The following is a 25,680-nucleotide window of genomic DNA, read 5'->3' as shown; positions in this document are numbered from 1 at the left end:
TGAGCTAGGCATTAGAGTAATTATACATATGTATTAATTAATGTACTAAATATTAATGGTTTGCTCTAATCATTACAGGAATTAATGTACTGAGTCATAATTATTAATGTGTGTATGTAGTAAGTCAATTATTAATATATAATGTATGTCATTAGAGTAATAATTAATGGATTGCTCTAATCAGAGCAATAATTAATGTATGTTTATCTAATTGTTAGTCTAAATAATAAATAGATCACATGGATAGTTACTCTAATGACTAGAGAGATCCGTTAATAATTAGGATGTTAATGACTAATATTTTAATTATATATTATTAATACTTACTCCCATGCCTAGATCAATACATTATTCATTACTCATCTAATGACTGGATCACCTTGCAGGGAGGGATAGCTCAGTGGTTTGAGCATTGGCCTGCTAAACCCAGGGTTGTGAGTTCAATCCTTGAGGGGGCCATTTAGGGATTTGGGGCAAAAATTGGGGATTGGTCCTGCTTTGAGCAGGGGTTGGACTAGATGACCCCCTGAGGTCCCTGATAGTCTATGATTGATTCCTTTGTCAATTGTTGCCCTACGAGCAGTCAGCAGCTCTGTCGAGTGGGCCCGGGGCTACAAGCCCCTCACTGCCCCATGAGGTCCCGAAACCCCAGCACCAGGCCCCCCTGGCCTTCCCTCGGCGCCCAAGTGTCTGCCCTAGCTGCTCCCTGGGCGTATCTGGCTGTGCGCACGCCACCTGCAGGGCCCCCTCCCTTCGGCATCCGGACCCTGAAACCCCAGAGCGCTTAAACCCCACAGACGGTCCCCCGCCGAACTCCCTCGTGGGCCCGAGCCGGCCGGCGAGCTCCGAACACAAGGCGACGCAGCCCTACTTTGGCGCGCCCTGGCTGGAGGACACCTCGGTTCAGTCCCCCGACTCCCCACGCCCCCCCGGCCTGCAAAGAAGGGCTTTCGAGAGGGGATCTCAGGTGAGTGCTATAACCACTGAGCTCTGGGGAGAGTCCACAGTGTGCGATTTGGTTTTCAAACATGTCATTTTGACAGACAAATTGCTGTTTATTTTAAGCATCCCCCCTGCCCCCAATGTGGAATGATTGAAACTTTCGCAGCTGAGTGCAATCCTGGGGCGGGGGGAGGGGGGGTTCAGCATTCCCCCCCACAATTTGTATCGGTTTTAGCTGTTCACAGTTGCAGGAGATTTGGGGAGGTGGGGATTTGACGCTGGCCTTTTAGCCACATTACCGGCGCTCCAGCAGCATTCTTCCTAGCCTCCTAGAAATGTCGGGCTGGAAGGGACCTCGAGAGGTCATTGAGTCCAGCCCCCTGCGCTAAGGCAGGACCCAGTAAACCTAGACCAGCCCTGACAGGTGTTTGTCCAGCCCGGTCTTAAAATCTCCAGTGAGGGGGATTCCACAACCGCCCTTGGAGCCTGGTCCAGGGCTTAACTTCCCTTGTAACTAGAAAGTTTTTCCTAATATCGAACCTAAATCTCCCTTGTTACAGAAGAAGCCCATTACATCTTGTCCTGCCTTCAGTGCATATGGAGAGCAATTGATCACTGTCCTCTGTACAGCAGCTCTTAACAGATTTGAAGACTATTTGGTCCCCCCTTCAGTTTTTTCCCCCTTACTTTGCCTAGCTGGGAATTTGGATTGTTATTGGCGGGAATAACTTTTCTTGTCGGTTTTGCTGGGGGCGGACGGTGAAAATGACGTTTTCCGACATTTGACTGATACAAATTGACTCCCTCCGCCCTGGGATGGCATACAGCTCCCTCCGTCTCTGCTGTCAAAACTTTGCCACTATGAGAAAATATTTTTAAGAGGCAGTTGCAGTGGGGGGGCACTGGGGCCCGACTTTCCCGCATGAGAGCCCCCGCCGCTGGACGACAGGGTCGTTCTCTTGCTTGCTCTCCTTCTGATCCTTTCGCTCCTTAATCCAGAGTGGCACAACTTCCGCAGGAGAGATGGAGGGAGCCGTGCAGACTACCCTGTGGCCCAGTGGTTCGGGCACTCCCTTGAGAGGTGGCGGAGTCCAGTTCAAAACCCGTCACGCAGAGCGGGGAATCGAACCTGGGTCTCCCAGCTGAGTGCTCGAATGCCCAGGCTAAAAGCTACGCGGGAGAATCTCCGCCCCCAGCCGGCGGAGGCCCCCAAGAGGAGGTTTGCAGCTGAGAAGGCCGAGCGGCGCTAGACGCCGCCCTACAGCCCGGACTTTGTCACCTTTCTCGGGAAGAGGGGCGGGGCTTAGGCCACACATTGGCATCTGCCATTGGCTAGTTTAGGCTGCTTCCCACCTAGCCTATGTTCCGTTGTGAATCTGGCCCTTAGACGCTACGTGCCTCAGTTTCCCCATCTATACAATGGGGATAAGAGCATTGCCTGCCATACAGGGGTTTGGGGAGGATAAATCCATGAGTTTGTGAACAAGAACTACTGATGAGAAGGGCTCTCTAAGAGCTAGGTATTCTAATTACATACCTGGCCTGTTATCAACACCAGTCAGCAACCAACAGTACCCATAATTAGACATGATACTTTATTATTACAATCTGCATATTTATCTGTGGTCAGCAATGAATAGGATCAGTTTTATTATACACTACACGTTTATTATCATTATTAATGATTTATTATAATGGGAAATCAGCTCCTAGTACGATTAAGTATTATAACTAGCTATTCTTATTAGCAAGAACGTATTTGATTGGTTTTTGCCGATTAGCATTTAGTACATTGATACTGGTAATCAGCTAGTGGTCAATAATTACTAAATATAACGTTGTTGTTATAACTGTAATTAGCAAATAGTCATTATCTGTCACTATTTGCTCTTTGAAGCGTTTGTTCGTGGCAGGCGAAATTCGGACCCTATTGAATCCGGAGTGAATCCGGAGTGACCTGACTGCCGTCAATGCAGTCAGAGCCGGATTCTGATCTCAGTGACCTCAGAGTGAATCCGGCGTGACCCCATTGGGCTGGGCGTGGGGTGGTATCTAAGCAGGGTGGGGGAGATATCCAGTGGGAATGGCTTAGACCGATTTTGGAACGGGACAGAAATTGGTACGTTTGGATGGAGTTGCTCGTGGCTGATCTGGTTCTGGGGTTAGTCAGACTTCGATCCCTTATTTATTTTCTTTCTTTCTTTCTTCCTCCCTCCACCTGCCTCCTGTCTGAACCCCAGTACCCCAACTTGAATTGGGGGCGGGGGCTAGAGTTTGGCTGCTCCCATGCAGCGATTGGCTGGCTAGCATGCCGCCTGCCGGGCCGAGGTGTATTACACTGGGAAAGGGACTTGGGGGGCTTTGGGGGGTGCTGGCATGAGTTGGAGGCAGAGCTCAAGAGGTGTGCGTGGAGGGTGACCTGAAAGCAAGTGTGGAAAATCGGGACGCGGGGCGAGAATAGGTGCTTATATAAGACAAATCCCCAAATATCGGGACGATCCCCATACAGTGTTGTCGGGACGGCCGGTCACCCTCCGTGGGTGTGCGTCTGGCCTGGTCTCTGCCCTTTCGGGCTGGCTGGGAATTTTTTGACAAAATGTCCCGTCCCCCCCCGAAAAATGTCAATTCATTCAAGCTGATCCCGCCTGACTGGAAAATGTGTGGAATTTTGTTCCCGAAACTTTCCAAAACTCCCGTGCTGGTATTTTCGGAATGAAAAGGGTTGGGGTTCCCCCCCCGGCTGAGAAACGACTTGTTGGTTTTAAAACTGAACTCGGCAGAAACCGAAGAGAGGCTGGACTGGAAACAAAACGTTTGGATTCTTTCCACTCCCCCACCTAACGTTTTCCTTTGTTGTTTCCCCAATTTTTTTTTTGAAATTTAGACTTTCTGTCCCGATTCGGGGCGGGAAACCAGGATAAGAAAAATCCCTTTTGTGTGTGTGTCTGCGCGGCCCCTCGGAGCAGCCGGCCTGTCTGTCCCGGGCTCGATCCAGGAGCGTCTGGTTGAAGGTTAAGGAGGTACCGGAGGCTGCGGTTGCAGGAAGTGTCCAGGGAGGGTGGGGGTGGCGCGTGTGGACCGACCAGGTACACAGTCCAGCTCAGGCTGAAAACGCTTGTCTCGGCTTCTCTCCCCCCACCCTGCCCCCCCGCCAACCAGCCAGGCCATTGTGCCGGCTCTGAATAGAGCTGGGGAAGCGTGGGCAGCATGGCAACGAGCTGGGGGGAGGGGGAGACGTAACACGCTGCTCAGGGCACCGCAGGGCGTACTCAGACCCACTGTCACACCCGACCAGAGCATTGCAACCGCACAGATACTCCCACACACATCCAGTCCCCCTGCCGCTCTAACCACTGGGCCCCACTCCCTTCCCAGTGCCAGGGGTAGAACCCAGGAGTCCTGGCTCCCAGCCCCCCCCTCCCCCCGCTCTAACCCACCAGACCCCACTCCCCTCCCTGAGCCGGGAGAGAACCCAGGAGTCCTGGCTCCCAGACCCCCCCTGCTCTAACTCACCAGACCCCACTCCCCTCCCTGAGCCAGGAGAGAACCCAGGAGTCCTGGCTCCCAGCCCCCCGTGTTCTAACCACTAGACCCCACTCCCCTCCCCGAGCTGGGAGAGAACCCAGGAGTCCTGGCTCCCAGCCCCCGCTGTTCTAACCCACCAGACCCCACTCCCCTCTCTGAGCTGGGAGAGAACCCAGGAGTCCTGGCTCCCAGCCCCCCCTGTTCTAACCCACCAGACCCCACTCCCCTCCCTGAGCCAGGGAGAGCACCCAGGAGTCTTGGCTCCCCTCCCCGAGCCGGGAGAGAACCGAGGAGTCCTGGCTCCCAGCCCCCCCTGTTCTAACCACTAGACCCCACTCCCCTCCCCGAGCCGGGGAGAGAACCCAGGAGTCCTGGCAAGAAATCGCTGAAGTTAGGCAAGTCACCTGTGGGCCCCTTAACCCTCCCCTGCTGTCTGCTGTGTCACCATGGCTGAGAGCCCAAAATACCCAGCTGCCTCTGACATTCAGCCGGGCAGCCAGCGGAAAATGCTTTATGTTGTAACTGGTTTTGCTCGGGAGCCACCGGAGCCAGTCGCCCACCCTGGGCCCAGATCAGACCCGGCGCCCCTGGGGACAGGCCCCTGCCCCATTCCCCGCGCCCCCGAGCCAGCCGGTCCCTGCCCTGGGGCCGGATGGGAGCCGGCGCCCCCTAGAGGGCACAGGCCCCTGCCCCATTCCCCGCGCCCCCGAGCCAGCCGGTCCCTGCCCTGGGGCCGGATGGGAGCCGGCGCCCCCTAGAGGGAACAGGCCCCGTGTCCCGTTCCCTGCCCCCCATGGCAGAGGGGGGTGTGTGTGTAGGGGGGGGGTCTCATCGGGTGCCCTTGGCAACTGGAAGGTCCCTGACTTGCTCCGCCAGCATCTGAGGCTGGTGACCCGGCGACCTCCTCGGGCCGCTGGGCTCCGGGAGAAAAGGAAACGCATTGAACGGAGGCCGGGCGAGGAATGCCAGCGATGCGCCGGGAATGCGAGGCAGCCGTGAGCAAAGCGCCAGCCCGCACAGCCCCCCGCGGGAGAGCCACACTGCCCTGGGGTGCCCCTCGCTGCTGCCCCGCAGCAGCCCGCTAGCCCCGCCCCGCAGCCCCCCGCCAGCCCTGCCCGCCGGAGCCCCTCGCTGCCGCCCCGCAGCCCCCCGCTAGCCCCGCCCCGCAGCCCCCTGCCAGCCCCGCCCTGCCGGAGCCCCTCCCTGCCGCCCCGCAGCCCCCCGCCAGCCCAGCCCTGCCCCCCACAGCACCGCCGGTGCCCCTCACTCCTGACCCGCAGCCCCCCGCAGGCCCCGCCCCGCCGGAGCCCCTCGCTCCCACCCCGCAGCCCCCCGCCAGCCCAGCCCTGCCCCCCACAGCACCGCCGGTGCCCCTCACTCCTGACCCGCAGCCCCCCGCTAGGCCCGCCCCGCCGGAGCCCCTCGCTCCTGCCCCGCAGCCCCCCGCCAGCCCCGCCCCGCCCCGCCGGCACCCCTCGCTGCCGCCCCGCAGCCCCCCGCCAGCCCCGCCCCGCCGGTGCCCCTCGCTCCCAACCCGCAGCCCACCGCCAGCCCGGCCCTGCCGGTGCCCCTCGCTCCCCACCCGCAGCCCCCCGCCAGCCCCGCCCTGCCGGTGCCCCTCGCTCCCGCCCCGCAGCCCCCCGCCAGCCCGGCCCTGCCGGTGCCCCTCGCTCCCGACCCGCAGCCCCCCGCCAGCCCCGCCCCGCCGGTGCCCCTCGCTCCCGCCCTGCAGCCCCCCGCCAGCCCTGCCCCTCCCAGCCCCGCCAGCGCCCCTCGCTCCCGACCCGCAGCCCCCCGCCAGCCCCGCCCTGCCCCTCCCAGCCCCGCCGGCGCCCCTCGTTCCCGACCCGCAGCCCCCTGCCAGCCCAGCCCAGCCCCACCCCGACAGAGCCCCTCGCTCCCGACCCGCAGCCCCCTTTGGCCTTTGCAGGTAGCTATGCCGCAATTCAGCGCCAGGCCAATGTCCAGGAATCTCCCCACCCCCTTCTGGGGGGGAGCCCCTCCCCTCCCCTCCCCTCCCGCCCCTGCGTGGGACCCAGCCTGGCTTTGAGCAGCTTCAGCAGCCCGCTCCGGGGATCAGCCCCATTCGTGGGTACAAAGGGACCCACCCGCCGTGCCCTGATTCCTCCCCTCCCTTGTCCAACTTGGCACCAACCCCCCCTGCCCCCAGCCTGTCAGCTGCTGTTTACCAGGGCAAGAGACCGGCAGCTGCTGGGAGTGACATTCCAGCCATGCTGTTATCGGAGCAGCTGGCCTGCGGGCGCCCCACACCCACACAGCCTCCCCTCTGCAGCCGGGGGGCTCCTGCTGCTGGGAAGGGGGTTCGTTTGGGGCGCTGGGCTGCAGGGAGTGGGGCGGGGGCCAGTAGGGGGCGCTGGGCTGCAGGGAATGGGGCAGTGGGGCAGTAGGGGGGCTCTGAGCGGGGCAGGGGGGGTGCTGGTGGGGGTCCCATTTATTTCCCCAAGGTCCTGACTCCTTAAGAGAGCCTGGGTGTGAACCCCGGTGTCCTGGTCAAATCCTAGTGGGGGATCCCATTCACCCATGGGAACTTCCCAGCGGTGTCAAGCGGAGTTGGGAGTCACTTCCTGTCCTAAACAACTCTGTGGGGGTGTGTGTGTGTGTAGGGGGTTGTGTAGCGGGGGGTGTCCATGTGTGTTTGTGTGGGGGGGCAGGGCTGTCCGTGCACACGTGTGTTTGGGGGGGCAGGGCTGTCCATGCATGTGTTCGTGGGGGGGCAGGGCTGTCCGTGCACACACGTGTTGGGGGGGCAGGGCTGTCCATGCGTGTCTTCGCGGGGGGGCAGGGCTGTCCGTGCACACACGTGTTTGGGGGGGCAGGGCTGTCCGTGCACACACGTGTTTGGGGGGGCAGGGCTGTCCATGCGTGTCTTCGCGGGGGGGCAGGGCTGTCCGTGCACACACGTGTTGGGGGGGCAGGGCTGTCCGTGCACGCACGTGTTTGGGGGGGCAGGGCTGTCCGTGCCTGTGTTCGTGGGGGCGCAGGGCTGTCCGTGCACACACGTGTTGGGGGGGGAGGGCTGTCCGTGCGTGTGTTTGGGGCGGGCAGGGCTGTCTGTGCCCACACATGTGTGTACCCTGCCGCTGTTCACTCCTCCGCCCGCCGTTGCAGCTCTGACAATCACAGGAAGCCGCGGTGCCCTGGCTCCACGGCGTGTGTTACTCAGCCCTTGGGGACTCCCAGCGCGGGGACCTGCAGGAAACCTTCCTGGCTGGGGAGGGGCAGGATTTCCCATTCCTCAGCTTCCCCATCCCTCTGCTGTACCCCAGAGCTGGCTGCATGTCCCCAGTGGGCAAACTGCGTCCATGCGGCATCTCTGCGTGGCTGGTACCCAGCTGCCCCGCCCCAGAGGTGGCTGCATCTTAGTGCTGGGCAAATCTTCCCTTTGCAGAGAGCTGTTCTGGGTAGCTGTTCCCCAGTCGCCCCACCCCAGAACAGCTGCATCTCAGCGCGCGCCGGGCGAGCCATCCTGGAGCAGCACCGCTGTGCGGCGGGTAACCCAGCTGCTCCTCCCCAGAGGTGGCTGCATCTTGGTGTGGGGGTGAGCGGTCCCTGCTGAACTGACCCTGCTCTCTCCTTTCTGCAGGCATGAAGACCCTGTTGCCGGCCTAACCTGGCCTGAGGGGCTGAGACCGGGTGGAGCACGATGAAACCCATAATCCTTTGCAGCTTCCTCTTGGCGTCTGTCCAGGCATCGGAACTGGAGGGGCACTTTGATCTAGGTATCTCTAGGCGAAACCAAGTGTCCGTGGGGGGTGGTGTGTGTGTTTGGGGGGTGGGAAGAATGGGGTGGAGGAGGGGATGGGGTGCGAGGGGAGTGGGGGATGGGGCGCAGGGAGTGCGAGGGACGCCGGAGAGGGGGTGCTGGATACGGGGGATGGGCTGGGAAACGGGTGCTGGAATAGGAGTCGGGTGTGTGCGGGGGGGGAAACGGGATGGGGGGGTTGGGGTGGTGGATGGGGGTGAGCAGGGGAGGGGGTGCGGGGGATGAGTTAGGGAGCGGGGACAGCAGGGGGGATGGGGTGGGAGTGAGCAGGGGAGGGGGTGCTGGGTGTGGAGGAGTGGGAGGAGCAGGGGATGGGTGAAAGGGGAGCAGGTCATATTCCCCCCCCCCCCAGCAGGGGGCACCCCCCCACACATGCAAACCTTGTTCGCCGTTGGACTTTGCGTGCATTGAAACATGCGTGTTCGCACCCGCAGGAACACGCTCCGTACACGCTAAGGCACAGAACGGATCTGATTCCCGCCCGCAGGGGAGAGTCTCTCACACTCACACACACAGAGTGAGAAATGCCCCGCAGCTCCTCAGCCCTCCTGGGGGCCCCCCCAATTCCTCACCCCGGGCACGGGCGGGAGGGGAATCCCTGACACTCCCCCCCCCCGCCCAGCCTGGCCTGGACTCGGGTCCCTCCACACCTGCCCCTCCAGCTGGGCCCCGGGTGAGGAGAGAAGTTCTGGGGTGTCGGGTGCTCCTGGATGGGAGCGGGGGTGGGGCGCGGGCTGCATGGGCCGGGAGGGGAGGGGAGGGGTGAGTGGGGAAGAGAGGGGAAAGGTGAGTGGGGAAGGGAGGGGAAGGGAGGGGAAAAGTGAGTGGGGAAGGGAGGGGAAAGGTGAGTGGGGAGGGGAGGAGAGGGGTGAGTGGGGAAGGGAAAGGTGAGGTGGGGAAGGGAGGGGAGGAGTGAGTGGGGAGGGGAAAGGTGAGTAGGGAGGGGTGAGTGGGGAGGGGAGGGGAAAGGTGCGTGGGGAGGGGAGGGGTGAGTGGGGAAGGGAGGGGAGGGGAAGGGAGGGGAGGGGAATGGTGAGTGGGGAAGGGAGGGGAGGGGAATGGTGAGTGGGGAAGGGAGGGGAGGGGAAGGAGGGGAGGGGAATGGTGAGTGGGGAAGGGAGGGGAAAGGTGCGTGGGGAGGGGAGGGGTGAGTGGGGAAGGGAGGGGAGGGGAAAGGTGAGTGGGGAGGGGAGGGGAGGGGTGAGTGGGGAGGGGAGGCGTGAGTGGGGAAGCAGGAAAGCAGCAGGACAGGGCCATGGCCAAGTGGCTTGGCTCATGTGTGGGGCTGGGGTGCCCCCTGGTGGCCAGATTGGGGCTCTCCCCTTTCTCCTCCCCCTACTGGCTGCTAGAAGACCCATCACCCCCCCCAAGCCCCGCCCCCCAACCCAGGGGTCCCAGCTGGGCCACGTTACCCCCCACGGTCTGTCTGCCTCAAGCTATGGGGGAATGGATTGGACTGGGGGGGATAGGTAAGGGGACTGGAGGGTGGGGTGGGAGGAGGGTTATAGGGGTCATGTGGACGTGATGAATAGGATATGAGGGGGAATGTAGAGGAGATATAGGGGCATGTATAGGGGGTTGGTGGGGTGTATAGGGGCTGGAAGCGCTATATGGGCCAGGTAGGGTGAACATAGAGGGCAGACAAGCTATGGATGAGCTTATAGGGCCCGGGTGGGCTATAGGGGATGTATAGGCCCAGGTGGGCTATTAGGATGTATGGCTGGGGGGAGTCTAGGGAGTATATAGGGCCTGGGTGGGTTATAGGGGATGTATTGGGGCCAGGTGAGCTATAGGTGAGTTTATAGGGCCTTAGTGGACTATCAGGGTATATAGGGCCTTAGTGGACTATAGGGGTATATAGGGCCTGGGTGGGCTATCAGGGATGTGTCGTGGCTGGGTGGGCTATAGAGGGTGCATAGGAACCACTCCCCATTCGCTCTCTCTCTGCAGCCAAGTGTCGCTACGCGCTGGGCATGCAGGATCGAACCATCCCCGACGAGGATCTATCTGCCTCGAGTGCCTGGTCTGATTCCACGGCCGCCAAGCACAGCCGGTGAGTGTCTCTCCCCCGCCCCACTACGAGACGTCTCAGCCCTCCAGGGAGACCCTACAAGAACAAACCAGCCCCAGATCTCCTGAGACCCTACAAGAACAAACCAGCCCCAGCTCTTACCCTCCAATAGCAAACCAGCCCCAGATCTCCTGAGAGACCCTACAAGAACAAACCAGCCCCAGCTCTTACCCTACAGTAACGAACCAGCCCCAGATCTCCTGAGAGACCCTACAAGAAACAGTGGGGGCAAAAAACCTATCTGGCTTTAAGATTAGACTCGATAATTTCATGGAGGAGATGGTATGATGGGATAACATGATTTTGGCAATTAATTGATCTTTAACTATTCATGGTAAATAGGCCCAATGGTCTGTGATGGGATGTTAGATGGGGTGGGATCTGAGTTACTACAGAAAATTCTTTCCTGGGTATCTGGCTGGTGAATTTTGCCCACATGCTCCGGGTTCAGCTGATCGCCGTATTTGGGGTCGGGAAGGAATTTTCCTCCAGGGCAGATTGGAAGAGGCTCTGGGGGTTTTCGCCTCCCTCTGTAGCATGGGGCACAGGTCACTTGCTGGAGGATTCTCTGCTCTTTGAAGTCTTTAAACCACGATTTGAGGACTTCAATATCAGACACAGGTGAGAGGTTTTTCGCAGGAGTGGGTGGATGAGATTCTGTGGCCTGCATTGTGCAGGAGGTCGGACTAGATGATCATAATGGTCCCTTCTCACCTTAATATCTATGAATCTATAAGAACAAACCAGCCCCAGCTCTTACCCTACAAGAACAAACCAGCCCCAGATCTCCTGAGAGATCCTACAAGAACAAACCAGCCCCAGTTCTTACTTTACAATAACAAACCAGCCCCAGATCCTGAGAAACCCTACAAGAACAAACCAGCCCCAGATCTCCTGAGAGATCCTACAAGAACAAACCAGCCCCAGCTCTTACTTTACAATAACAAACCAGCCCCAGATCTCCTGAGAAACCCTACAAGAACAAACCAGCCCCAGATCTCCTGAGAAACCCTACAAGAACAAACCAGCCCCAGATCTCCTGAGAAACCCTACTATAGCAAAGCAACCCTGGTGCGTATCAAAGGTGCTACGATAACAAATGGGCCTATGTAGGACTGTGGGGCAACCTTACAATAACAACCCGGCCCCAAATCTTATGAGAGACCCAACGTAACCAACTGGCCCGCGCAGCCCCAGCGTTTCCGAGAGACCCTACAATAACCCCGGGGCTAACCCCCCCTGTGTGGGTCATGTTCCCCCCTCTTCCCCCGGGCGCAGGCTGGACACGAGCGACGGGGACGGGGCGTGGTGCCCGGCGGGGCCCGTTTATCCCAATGACGCCGAGTTCCTGGAGGTCGACCTGCGGCGTCTGCACTTCCTGACCCTGGTGGGCACCCAGGGCCGCCACGCCGGGGGCCACGGCAAGGAGTTTGCCCGGGGCTACCGCCTCCGCTACAGCCGCGACCGGCACCACTGGCTCGCCTGGCGGGACCGCTGGGGCAGCGAGGTAGGGGGAGGACGCGGGGAGGGCTGAAGGGGACAGACTGCTGGGGCAGCAGGGTGTGTGGGGAGGGGCATGGGAAGGGGAAGGGGGGCAGATGACGGGGTGGAGGGGCAACGGGGCTGCAGGGGCTGGTGTGGTGAGGGGACAGCGGCAGGAGGGGTGGCAATGGAGGGAGGGGGGCAGTGAGTTGGGGAAGGTAGGTTCATGCCCAGGCTCCGTCATGCTAGACTTTCCCCTTCTCTCGCCACCCCCTGTGACATCATAACTGTCGTCCTCTGATGTCACGGCTCCCTGTGACATCATTGTCTGTGACCTCATGACCCTCTGTGAGGTCTCCTCAATGCGATTTTGACATCATGACTTGTCTGTAACACCAAAACCCCTTGTATGTGACATCATGCCCGCTTGTGACATCACAGTCATCTCTGTGATGTCATCGCCCCTTCAGACATAGTCATTGTCCGCCTGCCTGTGACATCCTCCTACCATGTGACTCTGAGGACACCAGTCGCGGTGGGGGTCCCAATGTTACAGGGATCATCCGGCTCCTGCAAGAGGGTGATGACATTACTCTAGGCTGTGATGTCACAATCCGACAACGATGACATCAAATGGGGGGGGTGGAGGGTGGCAACACCATGGTGTCGTGTGATGTTGCGCTGTGATGTGATAGGGCCCAGGGCTGTGATGTCTGGCCGTGGGGGAGGTCCCAGTGGGGTGGGTGGGGCTGGCGCGAGGAGCGGGGCTCCGGCTCCGGGAGTGATTATCCCCTCCCGGCCCAGGTGATCTCTGGGAACGAGAACACCAACGAGGTGGTTCTGAAGGACCTGGGGCCGCCCATCATCGCCCGCTACGTGCGCTTCTACCCCCGCGCCGACCGCGTCATGAGCGTCTGCCTGCGCGTGGAGCTGTACGGCTGCATCTGGCGCGGTGAGGTTCCCTGCCCCCCACCCCCTACTTCGCTCTACCTTCCCGCCCCCTCGGCCCCACATCGTGTGGGTCAAGCTGGCTGATGCACATCCCTCTGTGTCTCCCGCTGCAGACGGGCTGCAGTCCTACACCGCCCCCCTGGGCCAGACCATGGTCCTCCAGTCGGAGCCTGTCTACCTCAACGACTCCACCTATGACGGCTACAGTGTCAGCAAGTGAGTTTATACTGCCCCCCATACCCGTCCCCCACCCCCACCCCCATTGACCCGCCCCTCCACACCCTACTCCACTCTCTGCTGGCCCTCCCACCCTTGTCCCATGGCCCCCATCCCCACTGACCCCCATGTCCCACCCTGGTGAACCCCCACCCAAACCCCTAAACAAACACTCCGCCGGCCCCTGACCCCCTGCCTGGTCCCCTAAACAATCCCCTTCCCCCTCACCTAGATCTGAGAATGGGTGAGTAAATGGATAGGCAGGCCAGAGAATGAGTGGATGGATGTATCTGACAAGGTAGAACTGAAGATGGTTCGACGGATAAAGGGAAAGATAGATCTGATGGATGGATGGATGGATAGATAGATAGACCTGAAAATGAATGGACCTGGTGGGTGGATGGATTGACCAGAAGTTGGAAGGATCTGGTGGGCGGATGGATTGACCAGAAGATGGGTGGATCTGGTGGGTGGATGGATAGACTGGAAGATGGGTGGATCTGGTGGGTGGGTGGATAGATGGGTGGATGGATAGACTGGAAGATGGGTGTATTGACCTCTCCTGTAAGTCCCCCTTCCTGTTCCCCAGTGTACCAGCCTGATACATTGGTCTCCCCCATCTCACTCCCTCAGTGCCAGAACCCAGGAGTCCCAGCCAGTCCCCCTCCTATGGGTCTGGAGGGACCCCTGGGGGCCATCCCCCTGCCAGTGCAGCACCTGACTCAGGGCTGGTGGGGAGCTGGCATTACCCCTGTCCATGGTGCTATGTCTCCTCCTGGCAGACTGCAGTTTGGGGGGCTGGGGCAGCTGACGGATGGCGTGGTGGGGCTGGACGACTTCACCCAGACTAAGGAGCTGCGGGTCTGGCCGGGTTACGACTACGTGGGCTGGAGAAATGACTCCTTCCCCAAAGGCTACATGGAGATGGAGTTCGAGTTCGACAGCCTGCGGGCCTTCACTTACATGAAGGTACCGGGGCACGGGGCCTTTCCCCTCTAGGTGGCACTGGCTGCGATCTGGCCCCAGGGTGAGGGATTGTCTGGCTCAGGGGGGCAGGGAATAGGACACGGAGCCTGTCCCCTCTAGTTAGCGCTGGCTCCGCTCTGGCCCCAGGGCGGGGGACTGTCTTGCTCAGGTGGGTGGGGAATGGGATATGGGGCCTTTTCCCTCTATGGGGCTCCAGCTCCCGTCCGGCCCCAGGACAGGGACTGGCTGGCTCAAGGGAATGGGGAATGGGACACGGGGCCTGTCCCCTCTAGGAGGCGCCGGCTCCATCCGGCCCCAGGGTGGAAGAACTGGCTGGCTCAAGGGTGCAGGAATGGGGGAATTTGCCCTCTATGGGGCGCTGGTGTCCTCTCCGTGGCTGACCCTCCTTCTTCCCCCAGGTCCACTGCAATAACATGCACACGCGGGGGGTGAGCATATTCCGGCAGGTGGATTGCAGGTTCAAACGCAGCCTCCCCACGGCCTGGGAGCCTGAACTCGTCTCTCACATGCTGGCTGTGGACGTCAAGGACCCCAGTGCCCGGTCAGTCACTGTGCCCCTGGAGGGGCACCTTGGGCGTTTCCTGCAATGCCACTTCCACTTCTCCAGCACTTGGATGCTCTTCAGTGAGATCGCCTTCCTCTCAGGTGAGTTGGGTTTGTTCGTTAGCTCATCCATTAATCAATTAGTTTGTTAGCTCATTTGTTCATTCAGGGTCTTTGGCAAATTTTTTTGTAGATTCGCTCATTATTTATTTCATTAAATCTTTCATTAATTAGTCAGTCTTTCCTTTGTGAGTTTTTCCGTGTTTTCCTTCATTAGTTGGTTAGTTCGCTGGTTGGCTGGCTGATGGTTAGTTGACTTGTGGCCTGGTTGATTGGTTGTCTGGTGAATTTTGCTGGTTGGTCGGCTAGTTCATTGGTTAGCTGTTTGGTAAGCTTTTTGATTGGCTTGTTGGTTGGTTAGTTTAGTTCATTTGTTGGGTTCATTGGCTGGTCAGTTCCTTAATGCGTTCGTTGGTTGGCTTGTGCTTTGATTGGTTGGTTATGCCATTGTTTAATGTGTTGGTTACTTTGGTTCATTTGTGGTGGGCTGGATGGTTGGTGGGTTAGTTGGTTGGTTGGTCATGTTGATTGGTGCATTGCTTTGTTGGTTCATTAGCTCTTCTTTCGTTGATAGTTCTCTCGCTCATTAATTAGTTGGTTCTTGTTGATGGTTAACTCACTGGTTCTTCTTTTACCCCCTCTCGTTCTTCAATAAGTGTGTTCGTGAGTTCATTCTTTCATTTGTCATCCATTCATTCACTCCCTCTCTTTCCCCAGATGTGGTGGACAACGTGTCCATTTCCGGAACAAGCCACTGGCCCCCGATGGCTGGCCCCCGGCCCTCGGGCAGGGGTGCTGCAGCCCCCCCTGTTCTGGAAGACCCTGGCTCCACACTTCACAGAGACACCGGGGTCACGTCCAACCTCACACTCCAGGGTAAGCCACTCGGCAAGGGGTGGGACAGTGCACGCGGTTACTGTGGCCTTCTTCCCTGGGATCCACCCACTGAGAGGCTGGTCCCAAATCTTCTCCTTGTCTCTCTCCCATTTCAGATCTCGAGATCCAAGGAGAGTCCAAATCTGGCCAGCCAATCGCCAAGGATGATAACAGCAATACCTCCATTCTGATTGGCTGCCTGGTGGCCATCATCCTGCTGCTATTGGTCGTCATCTTCCTCATCCTTTGGAGGCAGTACTGGAAAAAGATCCTGGGGAAAGTAAGTGAGATGGGGCCGGGGGCAGGTTGGGGTTGAGGGGCCCTGGCAGAGCTGGATAGGGATGTGAGTGTGTGTTATATTTGCCATTCGGTGGCATTACAGAGCATATACCTATATATTCCTTAACACGCTTGCTGCTCCTACATTTTGTGGGGCAGACATGAATCAGGACACCTGGGTTCTGGCCAAGCTCTGGGGGTTGGGATTGGGGTCTAATGGGTTACAGCAGCAGGGGCTGGGAGCCAGGACTCCTGGGTTCATTCCTTACACTGGGTGGGGGGGGGGAGTGGGGAGTTGTGGTCAGTGCCAAGGGCTGGTGTGATCTCTCTGCTGCCCCCCTCAGGCCCAGAGGCGAATCTCTGACGATGACCTGACCGTGCACTTGTCGGTCCCGGGCGACACCATCGTCATCAACAACACGATGGGCTCCCAACGCCACTCGAATCGCTACGAGCGCATCCACTCGGGGGAGACCGAGTATCAGGAGCCCAGCCGTGCCCGCATGAAATTGCCCGAGCTTCCCCATGGTGCCGAGAACTCTGGTGAGGGGCAGGGAATCGGAGGGACCCACCAGCCATGCCATGGGGAGAGAGGATCCATCCAAGCACGGAGAGCCAAGGCCAAGGGGACAGGATGGTAGATGGAAGGGGCGGGAGAAAGAGGTGGATGGGTTGACAGGCAGATAGACAGATGGATGGACAGGCAAATGGATGGATGGCGAGATGGACAGGTGGGTGGGTGGATGGACGGACAGGCGGATGGCTGTATGGATTGATGGGTGGATGGATAGGTGCACAGACAGGAAAATGTGCAGATGGATGGCCATATGAGTGGATGGATGGATGGATATATGGCTGGACAAATAGACAGATAGATGGCTGGATGGTGGACCGGCGGATGAAGGGACTGATGGATGGACAAATAGGTGGATGCATGGGTGATGACCACATGGATGGATGGGCTGACAGGTGGATGAAGGGATGGATGGATAAATAGATGGATGTCTGGATGATGGACAGGTGGATGAAGGGACGGATGTCTGGATGATGGACAGATGGATGAAGGGATGGCGAGATGGATGGATAAATGGATGGATGGACAGATGGAGGGATGAAGTGATAGATAGTAGGATGATTGGCTGACGGATCGAGGGAGAAATGGAGAAGTGGGCAGGAAAGGGAGGGAGGGAAAGGCAGAGATCAAGAAGTGGCGAGATGCAGGGATTTCAGGGGATGGAAGAGGAAGAAAGAGCAGGAACGAGAGAGAGGGTCATGGAGAGTGTGAATGGGGAAGGGCCAGATGGAGGAAAGGAGGCCCGTGGCAGAGAGCAGGAGGGCTGCAGGAAGGGGGACAGAGAAAGCCAGGAAGGAAAGATGGATGGAGGGAAAATCCATGGTGGGCAGAGAGATGGAAGGGGGAGGCAGCTTCCTCCCATGCCCCCTTCTCTGGTGCTGTCCCTCCCTCCTCAGCTGCAGATTTGGGACCCCCTCCCCCATCCTGCTGTGTTTACCCCTCCCCTCACATCTCATCCTGTGTGTCCTCCCCCATCCATGGCCACAGAGAGTGACTGACGCCCGGCTCTGGGAGGGGAGTGGGGTCTAGTGCTTAGAGCCATGGGGCTGGGAGCCAGGACTCCTGGGTTCTATTGCCCCAAAGAAGGGGCCTGGCTTTATTACCCTCATGTGTCAGGAATGTCCGTCTCCCTTCTATTGTCTCGGGAAAGATGGGGTCTAAAGGGGAGGAGCATAATGCAGCCCCACCCCCTTCCCCATGCCCCACCCCTCTCGTGTGCGTCTGTCAGTCCGTTCTCATCCATCCGCTTGTCTCTCCCTCCCATCCCCGCCCCACATCCCCTTCTCCCGACAGCTCTGCTGCTCAGCAACCCGGCCTATCGGCTCTTCCTGGCCACATACGCCCAGCCAATGGGAGGGCTCGCTCGCCCGCCAGCCGACGGGGCTAAGCCAATCAACACAGATGGTAAGGAGGGCGCCACGTGGCGGCCCGACCTGGGAGCGCAGCAGCTAGTGGGCTGCATTCCTCTGTCCCCCTCTAGGGGGCGCTCTCTGCTTCCCACCTGTCTGACCTTCCACCCTGTCTGCATGCATAACCCAGGTTGGCATTGACCCGTGGCCCTCTACTCCCATGAACCTCTCTGCTTTGGCTTATGGGACCGGGAGGGGTCGGGGCTTTGATAAGAGATAACATTGTACCTTCAGCTCTGCAGGATTCCTCATCTTGGTGCCAGGATGCAGCTGGCTCTGGGGTGAGGCACATTCACACATAACAACGCTGCAGAAGGATCCCTCACCTGATATGCAACTGCTTCTGGGCTGGGGCAGCTGTTCATACATGGATCCCTTGTCTGGCATTGAGTTGCAGCCACCTCTGGAGTGGAGTGGCTGTTTATACAGAGATCCTTCATCTGGCACTGACATGCAGCTGCTTCTGGGGTGGAGTGGCTGTTTATACAGGGATCCCGCATCTGTCGCTGAGAAACAGCCAGCTCTTGGATGGGGCAGCTGTTTATACAGGGATCCCAGCACCGAGATGCAGCCAGCTCTGGGGTGGAGCATATCAGGGTCTCCCCGCTGACAGGAACATCCCCGCTAACCCCCAGTCTCTTTGCCCCCCGCAGCCTGCAGCGGCGACTACATGGAACCAGACCCTGCCGGGGGCCAGGCCGCGGCGCAGAACAATGTCCCGCACTACGCCGAGGCCGACATTATCAACTTGCAGGGGGTGACGGGCGGGAACACCTACGCCGTGCCCGCTGTGGCCGTGGACGCGCTGGCCGGCAAGGACATGGCCCTGGGGGAGTTCCCCCGGGGGCGTCTCCTCTTCAAGGAGAAGCTAGGGGAGGGGCAGTTTGGAGAGGTGGGTCCCTGAACCCCATGCGCCGTCCCCCCTCCACTGTCCCAGCTTTCTGCCTGCTTTCACTTTGGCTCATTCTCCCGTTGTGCCCTTCACGTTGTGCTTTCATCCGTTCTTCCATTCTTCATTCCTTTGGTCCTCCCCTGAGCCTTTCGTTCATTCCTCCGTCCGTTGGTTTTGCCACTCACTAGTTCAGCCTTTGCCTCGGGCACTCAGTCTTGTGTTCGTTCGCCCCTTTGGTCTTTCACTAATTTAGTCGTTCACTTGTTCATTTATGCATTTGTCGGTTCCTTTGTTCTTTCTGTCGCTGGTGCAGTCGTTGCTCCTTTCAGTCTTCCCTTCGTTCATTCATTCATTCATTCGTGGTTTTATTCGGTTGGTAGTGATTTCCTTTTTATCATAACTTCATTCATGAGTTTGTACTTCCTTTGCCGTCTTCACTCATTTGTTTCTTCTTTCCTTCAGTCAGTAGTTTTTCTTCGTTCTTTTGTTTCTTTCATTCGTGCGTGTGTTCGTCTGTGCATTCCTTTATGCGTTATTTGATCCATTTGTTCTTTCATTCGTTTTCCTCCATTCTTTCGTTCGTTCCCTTGGTTCAGCCTTTCGTGTTATTTCATAATTCGTTCTTTTATTCTCTTCCCTTCTTCATTCTTCTTTTTCTCTATCCATCTGTCCGTTCTCCCTCCAACCAGCCTTGACTCTTACTTTCTCGCCTTCTCTATCTCTATTCCCAGCCCCCCTTTGTTTCTGTCTGTCTTTCTTTGTACACCTGTTTTCCCCTCCACATCCTCCTCCTCTTTCCCCATCCCTGCTCTGAGGAAGCGGGGGGGACTATTTTATAGGTGGAAGGATCTGGGAGGCCGCGCTGAGTCCCGGGGAGGGTGTATTAGTGGGTGGGTTATGTGGCTGACCCTGCCAGGTGCTGATTGGCTGCTGCTCTCTGCCCGCCCTCAGGTGCATCTCTGCGAGGTGGAAAGTCCCCAGGATCTGCCCATTCTGGAATTCCCATTCAACGTGCGCAAGGGGCGCCCCCTGCTGGTGGCCGTGAAAATCTTGCGCTCTGATGCTACCAAGAACGCCAGGTGAGTGCACGAGAGTTGTGGGGTGGGGGGGGGGGGAGAGATGGGGGATGATGCTTGTGCAAATATGGAGCATCTCCTTGCACACGGGGGGAGTGATCGTGGAAACACAGGATCTCCTGCTGCAAATGGAGAGTTCCTTGTGAGACCTCAGGACATCCCTTGTGAGTGCAAGGGGAGGGACACGTGTGCAAACATGGCATGTCCCGATGCACAAGGAAGGATGCTTCTGCGACCTCAAACCATCTATTGTGAGTGCACGGGGAAGGGGGGGCAATCGTGCAAACACGGAATGTCCCATTGCATGGGGTGGATGCTTCTTACACCTCAGACCATCCACTGTGAGTGCACAAGAAGGGAATGCGCGTGCAAACTCAGAACATCCTGTTGTACTGGGAGAGACAGGTGTGTCACCAGAGACCTTCCTTTGCGCAAGGCAGATGGTTGTTTCACCATGGCTCGCTCATCATGACTGCATGAGAAGGTAGCTTGTGGCCCCTTGGACTGTCCCATTGTGAGCATGCGACAGGGATGCAAGTGCAACACCAGAATGTTGCACGAGGGGGATGCTTGTGCAGCCGTGGATTATTCCCTCGTGAGTGCACCATGGGGTGCTGATGAGACCTTTCCCCCCACCCCAAGGAACGACTTCCTGAAGGAGGTGAAGATCATGTCACGGCTGAAGGACCCCAACATCGTGCGGCTGCTGGGCGTGTGTGTGCGGGATGACCCCCTGTGCATGATCACCGAGTACATGGAGAACGGGGACCTCAACCAGTTCCTCAGCAGCCACGAGCTGGAGGACAAGCTGGGGGGCAGCACCAGCGATGCCCCCACCATCAGGTACCCCCGGGACTATCCCCAGGGCAGGCCAAGGAGGCCTAGCCCAGCCAACCCTGCACCCTGGTGTGGGGCTCAGGGGTCCCAGTGCATGCTGGGAATATCTGATGTTCCCTCCCTTTCTCTACCTCAGTGCATGCTGGGAATATCTCTGACGACATCCCTTCCCACTGCTCTTCTGCTCAGCTGCCCCAGTGCATGCTGGGAATATCTCTGACCTCTCCTCCTCTTCTGTTCAGCTACCCCACGCTGGTCCACGTGGCGGCTCAGATTGCCTCGGGGATGAAGTTTCTGGCCTCTCTCAATTTTGTGCACCGCGATCTGGCCACGCGCAATTGCCTGGTGGGGGAGGGCTTCACCATCAAGATCGCCGACTTTGGCATGAGCCGCAACCTCTACTCGGGGGACTACTACCGCATCCAGGGGCGCGCCGTGCTGCCCATCCGCTGGATGGCCTGGGAGTGCATCCTCATGGTGAGACCCCCAACCGGAGGCGGGGTCTTGTGGAGAGGGGGTGGGGCCTGGGGAAAGGGGTGGGGCTAGTGGAGGGAGGACTACGCCGGCATCCTGGGGCGCAGTGTGCAGCCCATTTGCTGGATGGCTTGAGAGTGCATCCCCCTGGGGGGGGCTGTTGGGGAGAGAGGGCGGGGTCTAGGGGAGAAGGGAGGAGTGTAGAAGTGGGGAATGGACAGGGAGTGGGAAAAGGGAAAGCGGGGGAGTGTGGAAGGGGAGAAGGAGGAAGGGAGGGGAAAAGGGGAGTGTGGAAAGGAGAGAAGGTGAAAAGGCTGGAAGAGAGGGGGAAAGGGAGTGAATGGTGTGGGAGTGTGCAGAGGTGGCCCGGCCTGGGGAGCAGGGTAGGGAAGAGAGTGGAGGGGCCTGAGCAGGCTGGTCGGCTTCCTCCAGCTTCTGGCTCCTGGCAGGAGGTAATTTGTTTTAAACTGTGGGGGTGCACCCTGGCAGGGAGGAAGGGCATCCCACAGTTTGAAAACCTCTGTGCTAAATGGAAGGCAGGAATATGGCACATGACCCTGCGTGGCCCCGCCACGCATCAGCTCCAGGAGGCGCAAATATGCTTGCTTGCCCCGGGCGCTAAAATGCCTCGTTACAGCTCCGAGGAGGAGAGAATTTGGGTAGGGAAAGGGGAACGGGGCAGGAGGAGGGAGCAGGGAAAGAGGAGTGGGATGGGGGGGAAGGGTTCCGTCTTGGGGTTTGTACACACACACTAACCCTGCCCCCCGATGCAGGGGAAGTTCACCACGGCCAGCGATGTCTGGGCCTTCGGGGTGACGCTCTGGGAGGTGCTGATGCTGTGTCAGGAGCAACCCTACGGCCAGCTCACCGACGAGCAGGTCATCGAGAATGCCGGGCAGTTCTTCCGGGACCAGGGCGAGCAGGTATCGGAGACAGGGCATTCCCCCCCCGCACCCAGGGACGCCAGTTCCCATCCGGTTCCTGGCATTGGAATGGCTGGTTCAGGGGGGCAGGGGAATGGGACATGGGGTCTTTCCCCTCTAGGGGGCACTGGCTGCCCTCCAGCTCCGGGCATGGCTCAGGGGGTGGGAATTGGGCCTGTACCCTCTAGGGGGTTGTGACATCCCCCAGGGTACAACCTGGACTGTGGAATCTCTGCACCCCCTTAGCTCAGGGGGGCCGCTCCAGACTTTGCCCTCACACAGTCATCAGCATGTGAAGCCGCACCCAGCAAAGTTACACGAATCCTCTCCCAGCCACTCGTGAACAGTACACGGGGAGACACCCATAAATACCCGCAGCCCCAGCCTTGCACCCCAGAAATGTGAGTCTTCTCCCCGCTCCCACACAAATACACAGTTCAATTATTCTTCTTTTTGTCTTCCAAATGATCTGCTGTCCATGTGTCAAAATGGTAATGTCCTTATTTTATACCCTCCTCCTCTCCTTGAGGAACATCCCCCACCTGCCCTGCTGGGGTGTAGACAAAGCAGTCCCCTGTGTACGTGAGGTTCAAAGCATCTCTCGGGTGAATTGTACATTCCTTGCTTGCACCTTCTGGTTCGTGACATTTGGGGTGACGTGCAAGGCCTTTGTTTACAATCCCTTGTGATTTCTGAGAAGCAAGTCTGTGGGCATTTGCCAGACTCACAATATGTTTCAGTAACAAACATGTAGCAAAATCTCAGTATACAATGACACACACAGCTTTTAATGGGACAATGATGTTCAGCAAATTATGACTTTTCAAATGATACCTCTCAAGGCATACTTGGTAATATATCATAACCATATACAAGGGGTGAATATGGAGGTATACTATGTCACAGCGGTGCTGGCTCTGATCTGGCACCAGGGCGGGACAGCTGGCTGGCTTGTGGGATAGGCACTCACTGACCCCTCTCTGCCCCCCAGATATACCTGTCCCGGCCCCCTGCCTGCCCCCTGGCTCTCTATGAGGTGATGCTGCGCTGCTGGGTCCGCGAGTCCAAGGACCGTCCCTCCTTCCAGCACATCCACCGCTTCCTGTCTGAGGACGCACTCAACATGGTGTGAGCCAAGCTGAGCAGAGGGGGGGCCAGCCCATGTGGACCCCCAGGCATCAGCTTCTATTCTGCATCTCTCCAGCTACAGCTGTGGGTCGTCTGTGCAGGAGCTTGGGTGGGGAGCTGGATCTGGGAACTGGAAGCTTCTCTACTGGGGCGTCTTAAGGGGCATCTGTCCTTGTGTCTGGCCCTATCTCTATCTGTCCATCCCTGGCTGGCCAGCCTGCCTGCCACTCTAGCTAGCTAGCTCACTTCTCTCTCCAGGCATTCCTGACCCTTTCTATCGATACATTTCTTCTTCTCTCTATCTGTTCATCCTTTTTTCATTATCCCTCTCTCTTTCTCTCACTCATTCACACACAGACTCCATGTCCCTCTCTCACTTTCTCTCTTGTCACCATCTCTCATCCCCTCTACGTCTCTCAATCCCTCTTTCTCTCACTCCCTTTTTTCCCATCTACCCTTCCTTGCTCCTTACTCCTCCTTCCCTCATTCCCTCTTTTTTACTCTTCCCCTCTGTATCCCTTGGAGGGTGTTTCTTTCTTCCCCACTGCCGTCCTGCAGCGGGGATGACTCCAAAAGGGACTTGGCAGAACTGGCTTTGGGGATCAGACTTCTGTATTATTTTAATTTCACTTGGACTGGACTAACACTGGGGGGAAAATAGTGCCTTGGTGTCATGGCACTGGGGTGAACTGAACACTGGATGTAGGAGTTGCTACTGACATGGACAGGGGAAGGGAGGGGTGGGGCGAAGGTACGGGACAACAATGAAATAGCCTGGAGGCAACCAGGCCACCCTCAGAGGAGGGAGACTGGTCGAGAGGGGGCCGGTGATCTGCTCTAACAAAGCAAGAGACACTGTTTGTTCTAGCAGGGCCAGATCCCCAGCTGATGCCATCAACATCAATGCAACTACTGCTGGTTGGCACCAGCTGGGGATCCAGGCATCATTGTTTGTAATTTAATTTTTACTTCCTCCTGAGACTTGGAGCAAGAGATTGTAGATAACATACTATAGAGTCTGGGGGCAGTGAGATTTTCACTGGTGACTAGCGTTTTAGGGTGCATTCATTTTTGTAGCGGGAAAGAGGCACGACGCTAAAGGGCCTTCTCGGAAAATCCAGTGCCTTTAAGGTGCGAAATCACTAATCACTTTGCAAAGTCTTGAGCTGAGCTTCCCAAAGGCGGTGAAGGTGAGTGAAGTGCTCATAGAAATGAATGAGCTTTTGAGCACTAAATTTCCTTAGACTTCTCCGAAATCCCCAGACTTATAAATAAATGTCATAACAATAAATTGGTTAGTCTCTAAGGTGCCACAAGTCCTCCTTTTCTTTTTGCGAATACAGACTAACATGGCTGCTACTCTGAAACCGGTCATATTTTTGTTTCCAAGGAGTAAATATTGGTGACTATGATACAGATTTAATGATTTGGATGTGTATGTTTTTGTCTCTCTCCACCCACACACAACCCTGTCAAATGCTTTTTATTCATTTTTTAATTCCTTGCTAATCTTGGTAGTTTTTTCTTCTTTTTTACTATTGTTATTTGGAAACGGGATCTGTACATATTTGGCGAGTAGAGAAAAAAAGATTTTTACACTAATATATAGATTTTTGTTGTTGTTTAGTTGTTTCCTTTTATGTGGTGAATAAAAGCTTTGCATTTTCTATATCTGTCTCCTTGAAGTTGCTTTTCTCATCAGAAGTTGTGGGAATTAGGTTGTAAAGTTTTGTCAGACAAACTTGATACTGTTTTTTGATGATTTCACAACTTTGGTTGGTTGATCTATATACACAATGTTGAGAAAGGTAACTCTGTTGACATAATACAATGAGACTTTTGTACCACACAACATCCCAATTAAAAAAATTAGCACTCTGAAAAGATCAATGCAGCCCACATGAAATGAGTAAAAATTGACATACTGATAAATCTCAAGACATAGTTTTCAATGGGAAATTGTTATTGAATGAGGGTGTGTCTAATTGGATCTGTTCTGGGACTTACACTATTCAGTTTTGAGGGGGCAATGCAGCCCTCCGTCCCCAAACTACGCCCATGTAAAAAAGTGGGCAGGCATGGTCCCCCCTGACCTCCCCGGTTCCGGCACCCCTGGTTTCAGTAAACAGCCACAGGACGATTCCAGGTTTGGAAAACTTGCATTATAGTGACAGACTAAACAAGCCCGATCTATTTAGTTTATCCAGGAGAAGGTTAAGAGTGATTTGATCATGGCCCACATGGGGCGAAAATTGAGTGCAGAAGGCTTTTTAATCTAGTAGACAGAGGTAGAATGAGATTCAATGGCTGGAATTTGAAGCTAGACACATTCAGCTTACAAAAAGGGTGCAATGATTTAACAGGGAGGGTAATTAACGACTGGAACAACTTACTTAGGAACCTGGTGGATTCCTAATTCCCTGGAGTCTGTAAATCAAGATAAAATTGGTCTTATCCAAAATACATTCTAGCTCAACCACCAGATACGGGCTGGATGCCAGAATTGCTGGGTGAGCTCCTCTGGCGTGGGTGGGAATGCAAGAATGAATGTTGCTTCAGGTTGGGAGGGGACCTGGATGCAAACGGGGGAAGAAGAGAGGTGGCTATTTAGAAAAGAAAGAAGAAAGTAGTGAAGAAAGGAGTAACCGAGT

At 57.1% G+C, this 25,680-nt stretch overlaps 1 protein-coding gene across 8 annotated transcripts in view; it reads left to right on the top strand.

Moving 5' to 3' along the window:
• The window catches only part of DDR1 (discoidin domain receptor tyrosine kinase 1), a 29,668-nt gene extending 4,970 nt beyond the window's left edge, over positions 1-24,698 (top strand). For 4 of the 8 annotated variants that reach the window (XM_037914310.2, XM_043529046.1, XM_043529047.1 and 1 more), the window contains 17 exons: positions 8,072-8,207; positions 10,202-10,304; positions 11,601-11,829; positions 12,609-12,756; positions 12,869-12,971; positions 13,754-13,940; positions 14,357-14,603; positions 15,279-15,437; positions 15,554-15,717; positions 16,061-16,259; positions 17,584-17,694; positions 18,353-18,591; positions 19,543-19,670; positions 20,310-20,510; positions 20,747-20,981; positions 21,752-21,901; positions 22,893-24,698. In XM_037914310.2, the coding sequence (XP_037770238.1) occupies positions 8,132-8,207; positions 10,202-10,304; positions 11,601-11,829; positions 12,609-12,756; positions 12,869-12,971; positions 13,754-13,940; positions 14,357-14,603; positions 15,279-15,437; positions 15,554-15,717; positions 16,061-16,259; positions 17,584-17,694; positions 18,353-18,591; positions 19,543-19,670; positions 20,310-20,510; positions 20,747-20,981; positions 21,752-21,901; positions 22,893-23,033 (2,820 nt within the window). In that variant the 5' untranslated portion in view covers positions 8,072-8,131 and the 3' untranslated portion in view covers positions 23,034-24,698. Of the gene's footprint in view, positions 1-3,826; positions 3,963-8,071; positions 8,208-10,201; positions 10,305-11,600; positions 11,830-12,608; positions 12,757-12,868; positions 12,972-13,753; positions 13,941-14,356; positions 14,604-15,278; positions 15,438-15,553; positions 15,718-16,060; positions 16,260-17,583; positions 17,695-18,352; positions 18,592-19,542; positions 19,671-20,309; positions 20,511-20,746; positions 20,982-21,751; positions 21,902-22,892 lie in introns of all 8 variants that reach the window. The other 4 variants (XM_037914312.2, XM_043529049.1, XM_043529045.1 and 1 more) reach the window with 3 other exon arrangements.
• The last annotated feature ends 982 nt before the right edge of the window (positions 24,699-25,680 follow it).

This window comes from Chelonia mydas, chromosome 14 (assembly GCF_015237465.2).
Source record: "Chelonia mydas isolate rCheMyd1 chromosome 14, rCheMyd1.pri.v2, whole genome shotgun sequence".
Taxonomy (NCBI): Eukaryota; Metazoa; Chordata; order Testudines; family Cheloniidae; genus Chelonia; species Chelonia mydas.
This window is presented reverse-complemented; position numbering and strand designations above follow the sequence as displayed.